The 7,120-nt window shown below is 37.1% G+C and overlaps 1 protein-coding gene and 1 long non-coding RNA gene across 3 annotated transcripts; one reads left to right on the top strand and one right to left on the bottom strand.

Moving 5' to 3' along the window:
• The first annotated feature begins 333 nt into the window (after positions 1 to 333).
• On the top strand, positions 334 to 6,782 carry dcph1 (damage control phosphatase 1). 2 transcript variants are annotated; one of them, NM_001014331.2, is given in 5 exon segments: positions 334 to 407; positions 851 to 956; positions 1,130 to 1,371; positions 3,149 to 3,314; positions 4,134 to 5,285. In NM_001014331.2, coding segments are annotated over 5 exon segments (1,347 nt in total). In that variant the 5' UTR covers positions 334 to 354; the 3' UTR covers positions 4,914 to 5,285.
• Positions 1,038 to 5,253, bottom strand: LOC147839348 (uncharacterized). Its single transcript, XR_015518431.1, has 2 exons — positions 2,364 to 5,253; positions 1,038 to 2,125 (listed from the first exon to the last, which is right to left on the bottom strand). It is a non-coding gene; the product is annotated as an uncharacterized LOC147839348 (long non-coding RNA).
• Positions 6,783 to 7,120: the final 338 nt, after the last annotated feature.

Raw genomic sequence — 7,120 nt, 5'->3', positions numbered from 1 at the left:
TTGGGACGAGGGAACCGGAACTGCTAAAATGCTAACTCGCTTCCGGGTTTTTGCATACAAATTGACGTCATAGTTCCTCCACTCTATAGTTACATCGTGGCGTTTTGTTTACATGCCCACTAGAGGTCAGTGGTGTCATTGATCAAGAGATGTTTTGACAGCTTAAAGTTGTCGTATGATTACTGATAAAATATAAAATATGATGTTTACATTTGTGTCTGAATGTGCTCCCGCCATATGAGAATGAGAGACACACTGTATTTTAGACAAGTATACTACCTTGTGATTGTTCATCGACCGTTCTAAAATAAAGCTTGTTGAAAATCACCTCACGAGTTCTTCCTGTTTGCAAAGATGGAGGCAGAGGGAATGTTGCCCCCGCAGTCGCTCTCTGCTAAGTTTGAGGGGTATGTCTTCATAAATATAGTTATTCTTTCGTGCTAGCCTTTTACGACTTTAATGTAGAATTAGGCTACAGCGAGGTATCTGTCGTATTTTTACGTGTTACTCAGTTTCAATGAAAGCATGACCGCCTACAATGGTCGTGTTTTAAAAGCTGCTGAAACTGTTTAATGGTGTCAAGTCATGTACAGCTGCAGAGGCATATATGTCTACATATACTGTCTACATAGTCGACTAACGAGCTTTTGCGACCCATTGATTACAAAGACCACACTACTACGTGACAATCAATAAAAATAATCCTATATTTTATGTATTTCGAATTCTCTTATTTATCAAATTGGCAGTGCTAGTAATGTAAATTTAGGTTATGTCTATTGACAAACTTGACAATGTTTATTCTGAATGATTTTTATTCTAAAATATTTAATGTATTTACCGTTTCTAGGTCCTTTGCCTATCTGACTGTGAGAGACAGACTGCCAACTATACTCACAAAAGTGGTGGACACATTACACCGCAATAAGGACAACTTCTATAAAGAATATGGCGAGGTATATATATATATATATATATATATATATATATATATATATATATATATATATATATATATATATATATATATATATATATCTTCTGTTACTAAGTGTTCAGTGATTTATTATGTTGCTCTTCAAGTAAATCATGCATCTACTAGCAGATTTAACTTCCTGTGTTTGATCAGGAAGGGACGGAGGCAGAGAAGAGGGCCATCTCCTTCCTGTCTAGGCTGAGGAATGAACTGCAGACAGACAAACCTGTGCTGGCTCTCACTGATAATGCTGAAGACACACAGGCCTGGAATGAATACATGGAAAGACAGCAGGACCTGATGGAGAATGGGCAGCTGGTCAGCTGGTTCAAGTCGCCGTGGCTCTATGTGGAGTGTTACATGTATCGAAGAATCCAAGAGGCTCTGTATATGAAGTAATGCAAATCTGCTAACTCAGTACATTATGAGGCCAAATTAAGAAATCCACAGAGAATTTATGTTACATTAAAATCATTACTTTGGGAATTGTTATAATCTAACTCAATTAAAAGTCTAAGTCCCCTAAACAGGGTTTCTGCAGGGTTTTAAAATGCCTTAAAACGCAAAATCCAAACTTTAGGCCTTAAAAAGTCTTAAATTTACTGAAATATTGTGTTGTAGGTCTTAAATCTTTTTAAATAAAGGTCTTAATTTTCCTTTGTTCATGCATTGCTACCCAATTTGGCCAAAACCCATCAAATCACCAACAATCCATCTCAATAAAAATTTACATTTTTATTTAAAAAGGGTCATTTTAACTCTATGTATCATAATGGTTTAATTATTGTCCTTTCAATAACATTTGTTTAAAAGTTCTCGATGTATTTACTGCTAAAGACACTCACCTGGACAGATTGTTGTCCATAGATTATAAGATCCATAGACTTATTGTTGTTTTAAAACTTTTATGAAAACTTAAAAAAAACAAAAACATTTGTTCGTTTTTTTTATTTTAAAGAAGGTTTATGTTGGAAAAAAGTAGAGCTTGCTTGTTTTTAAACAAAATTTAAAATATTTAGCTGAGAAATATGATTAAATTATTATTGTATTATTAATTGTTTAAAATTATATATTTTTTGATGGGTCAAATAAAAATATTTTCCATCTGGTCCATTTGAAAAATTACTTAGCCCTCATTCCTTTATGAGTCTAAAATTTCCAAGTGGTGCTCGCTGCAGAGCCATTTGAGGAGAGCTGAGCTCCAGTGAGGGGGAGCTTAAGCTTGAGCTCCACCTTTTTTGCACTTCTTCTACGAGTGATGTCACTGGGAATAGGGTTAGGGGTGGGGTTGGTGTACGCATTAAAACAGCTTACAGGAGGAGGAGCGACAGCTCATGCTCCCCCTCGCTGGAGCTCAGCTCTCCTCAAATGGCTCTGCAGCGAGCACCCTCTCAAAATTTCACTCATAATGGTCCTAAAATATCTCAAAAAGTCTTAAAATTAACTATGTGAAACCTGTAAAAACCCTGCCTAAAGTTTAATTTGTTCAGATGGAACTTTTTTTCATGTTGCAATAAAAATATCTATTTAATCAACTTTTCTCAGTCAATTAAATGCTGTAGGACACACAAAATCTCATCCTATATATTAATGCAAACAAAATGTTTGTTTTGTAAATAGATAGTATAATCAGACAATATATATTATGAACAAAAATGTATTCTTGTTATCTCTTTACAAGGACATGTGACCACATGGCAATCACAGTTTACATTAAAAGGGTTGTAATTTAATATAAGTATAACTTACAGAAGCAAAATTGGTTTGTTAGTACAGTAAATAAAAAAAAGATTTAAATTACAGAATTGTTACGAAAACCATTGAAATGCATGCATAAAAGGTCTAAATGAAGAAATGAGGAATAACTGAATGGAGTAATGTGCCTAGAAATTCTTTAATATTAATTTACAAGGCAAATTACACCTTTTTAAATAACTGATTTTAAAGTGCTATCTATAACAATGTTTCTTAACCACGTTCCCGGAGGACCACCAGTCCTGCACAATTTCCATGTCTTCTGGTCCTCTAGAAACGTGGTTGAGAAACGCTTATCTATAATGTACTTTAAAGTATATTTTAATGTTTTGTTAAAGCAATGTTCATTGTACTCGCCTTGTTGCATTGGCACATTTTTAATGGTTTAATTAATTTGTTTTGTTTGTGTTTCCAAAGTCCACCGATGCATAACTTTGACCCGTTTAAGGAGGGAAAAACGCAAAGCTACTTTGAATCTCAGCAAGCGATTAAATCCCTCTGTACGTACCTTCAGGAGCTCATCACCAACATGGAGAACATGACAGAGATACAGCTGCGAGAGAACTTCCTCAAGCTGATCCAGGTCAGTATGTCAAGCAGTCAAAGAAGAGGCCTCACATTTTCATGTCTGCATCAAATGAAATTTACAGAAGTTATTTAAATGCAAGTAAAGTCTCAGCTTTTTTTTTTTAAATTTACCTTTTGTGAAAATAAATGTCAAAAAATATTGGCCAAACTGCAGAATTACTATCCAGCTTTTTAATAAATATATAAATATGTTTAGAAAAGCATTGGCTGTGTTGTTTTCAAGTTTTATTGTTTTGCATTAATATTGAAATTACTTGAGGACCCTTGCTTCAAGTATGAATAACGTTAGAGGTCATTCAGTTAAACACAATCAAAAACCCAACATGGTTAACCGACAATTTGTGAGGGCACCCCAATATCCATGTGATGCAGGAGTTTAACTAACAGATTTATCAACTTCACATAGTGTTTTTTTTTATGTTTTTGAAAAATACGTATGCTGTGAATAACGCTGATCAACTTCTGATAAATGTGGCTAGTTGCAACCCAAATGTTTTTAGTGACATCACACTGACTCACCCATGCCATTTAAAAACAACTGTTTATGCAACATTAACTCTCAAAAGCCAGGATCTTCTGTTCTTGTTTGTGTGGAGATATGAAATCATAATTGAGTTCGGTGAGAGCCATAACCATAAGCTCAACGAGTCTCATCTTTAATTTAGAACAGAAAATCTTGTTAACCAAAATGACTTCCAGTTTATGCCAAATCCCATGCCCAGGGGTGGCTGTTGTTCTCAGCATGTGCTTGAGTACTTTATTGATGCTAAGCTGTGGGTTGCTCACATAATCAGGTTTATTGTGTATTTTCTAGGTCTCTCTGTGGGGAAACAAGTGTGATCTGTCCATCTCTGCGGGTCAAGACAACTCTCAAAAGTTAAGTCCCATTGATTCTCTGCCTGATCTCCAGCGCTTCATCCTAGTGGATGACTCCAGCATGGTTTGGTCAACACTAGTTGCTTCTCAAGGGTCCAGATCCTCAGGGATGAAACATGCAAGAGTGGATATTATTTTAGACAACGCTGGTTTTGAACTCGTTACTGATCTAGTTCTTGCAGACTTCCTTATTTCATCCGGACTGGCCAAGCAAATCAGATTTCATGGCAAGTCCATCCCATGGTTTGTTTCAGACGTCACTAAACAAGACTTTGAGTGGACCATCAAGCAGACCATGGCAGCCAATCACAAGTGGATGTCAGCCAGCGGTGTCCAATGGAAGCATTTCATGAAGGAGGGTACCTGGTCCTACCACGACCATCCATTTTGGACTCTGCCCCATGAGTTCTGCGACATGCCGGTGGATGCAGCTAATCTCTACAGCACACTGCAGACCTCAGACCTGATTCTCTTCAAAGGAGATCTGAACTACAGGAAGCTGACTGGAGATAGGAAATGGGAGCACACGGTTCGGTTTGATCAAGCACTTAGGGGGTTCCAGCCAGCCCCTCTCTGCAGTCTCAGGACACTAAAAGCTGATGTTCAGGTGGGCTTACAGGCGGGTCACGCAGAGAAGCTCAGCACTCAGGATCCAGACTGGATGACCAATGGAAAATACGCCGTGGTGCAGTTTTCCAGTCCACACAGAGAACAGTAGAGGCTGATAAGGGTGATAACCAGAAGCAAAATATTAAAAAAATGCACCCTTCGGTTACCAACATGCCAAACAAATGTCTGCTAATCTCTGCTTGTGTTTATTATTCAACAGTTTTAGAGCAAGTCATGTAACGACTCTTTCTGCACATCGAATGTTTTCATTGTTAATAGATAAGTGAAGGTTTGAAGAGACGCCTGGCAGAGCTCGAGCCTAGTTTACAGAGTAATAGATTGTCTGTTTGCACTGCTGGTTTGTATTCAGTCCAAGAATATTTGCCACAAAAATACAGATGTTCAAACATTAAGATGTGGCACGCGCTGTACATTTGATAAAAGTCTACAAAAAAAATGTTTTTATCACGGTAAAGGGATTGTTCACCCAAAAAATTAAAACTCACTCATTATGTCTTTGCCCTCCAGTTGTTCCAAACATTTTCTTTCTTTTGAACACAACCAAAGAGCTTAGAATCACTGAAAGGCGACAATCAATAGAACGTTCCATTGCAACAGCAGCGCTCAGCAACAGCCCCGGATTCCGCCATTTTGAAGTAAAAAGCCATCGGCTGTCCATTGGATCTTATTGCTGTCACGATGGCAAGCAGCTGCTTTATTTTTTATTTATTTATTTATAAAGCACATTAAGGCTGAGATACAACCTTAAAGATGACAATACAACACTTACTATCACTATCATCAGCACTTTTAATAGTTTATTTTACAGACTTGTTATATGCTGTTGTTCTATTGGAATTGCACTAGAGAGTCGCCTCTTTGTTGATTCTATGCTCTGACACAACAGAAGATTTTTGGATGAAAAAATCTGACGGTATAATAACCTTGGAAAAAAATTATCACAATTGTTGTGTTTGCTGCTCTAAAATGTGTTAACTAAAACTGTTTTCCCATTTGAAAACGATATAATTTATTCTGAGTAACTTTAAAAATGTTTTGGAGCAGTAAACATGTCAGGCTAAATTATTAAAAGAGATTGTTGACCAGCTGTCTTCATTAGTTAAAAAAAACAATCAATTCTTTAAAATGGCATCTTTGGATTTATATTCTGCTGGAGATACTGTTGTCCTAAAAAACAAACAAAAACATTTTTAAAACTCCTACTGTAGTAGGAACGATTGGAAATTTGGCAGTTTTAAAACCTTGACTTTTCTAAACCACAGTATACCTTGAAAACAATGACCCCATTCCTAGTTTGGAACAAGTGGAGGGTGAGTAAAGGATGACAAAATTTTCAGTATTAGGAGAATTATCCCTTACAATGCTGATCACCAAAGCTTCCTGAGATCTAAATCTAAATATTTTCATGTGGCAAAGTCAAAATCTCTCTGGTTGGTTTTTCACCAAGAGAGAGAGAGAGAGCGTGTGTGAGTGAGCGAGTAGGCAGTTTGAATGCATTTGACCACACAAGCGTCCGCTATAGTATGAAAGCAAACTAGTCATGCATTGTAGTCTACATCTGCAAGTATCAGTAAAGACACTTCATAAATCCCCAATTTACGTCTGTATTTATCAGCATGCACTTGGGATGGATGAGGTTGATAAAAGTGAAGTGTATGTGTTTTGATTAAAATTCAATGTGTGTATAACTTTTCCCCAATATATAATAGGCAGTGGGCTTTGTATGGAGTGCAAAATACACTGTTTACATAAAACATTTCCAGTAAGGCAATAACAGAAAGAAAATGTAAAGTTTAAAAGCTTGAAATTGTATGAAATGTCCAAAAATCATCATGGTGATTTACTGACCATCATACAGTAACGCATTCTGCTCTCTGCAAAACACTGGCCATACAGTTTACTGTCTCAGAGAGATTTCATTGTTTACATTTGAATAAACAAACACACTTATAAAGCAGGTTTACTTGTGTCTGTTGTTTCCTTTTTTTAAGTGTGGTTTATTCATAAACTAATTTCGAGAGGATCACGTGCTTATAATCAACACGGCTGGCTCCTTATTAGCTCCGTAATCAGCCCCATTAGATGATTACGGAAGCATCATAAATAACCTGAGTTTATCACTCCAGTTATCTTCGTCTTGAAGCTCCCCCCTTTCCACCCCTTCATCCTCCTCCTTTCCTGATTGGGCGACACGGTGGCCCAGTGGCTAGCACTGTTGCCTCACAGCAAGAACACCGCCGGTCCAACCTTTCGGGCCGGTCGGTGTTTCTGTGCGGAGTTTGCATGATCTCCCCG

The sequence above is a fragment of the Danio rerio genome, chromosome 20 (assembly GCF_052040795.2).
Source record: "Danio rerio strain M-AB ecotype USA chromosome 20, GRCz13ab, whole genome shotgun sequence".
Classification (NCBI taxonomy): domain Eukaryota; kingdom Metazoa; phylum Chordata; class Actinopteri; order Cypriniformes; family Danionidae; genus Danio; species Danio rerio.
The sequence above is the reverse complement of the archived record's forward strand: the minus strand, read 5'-3'. Positions and strand labels throughout refer to the sequence as shown.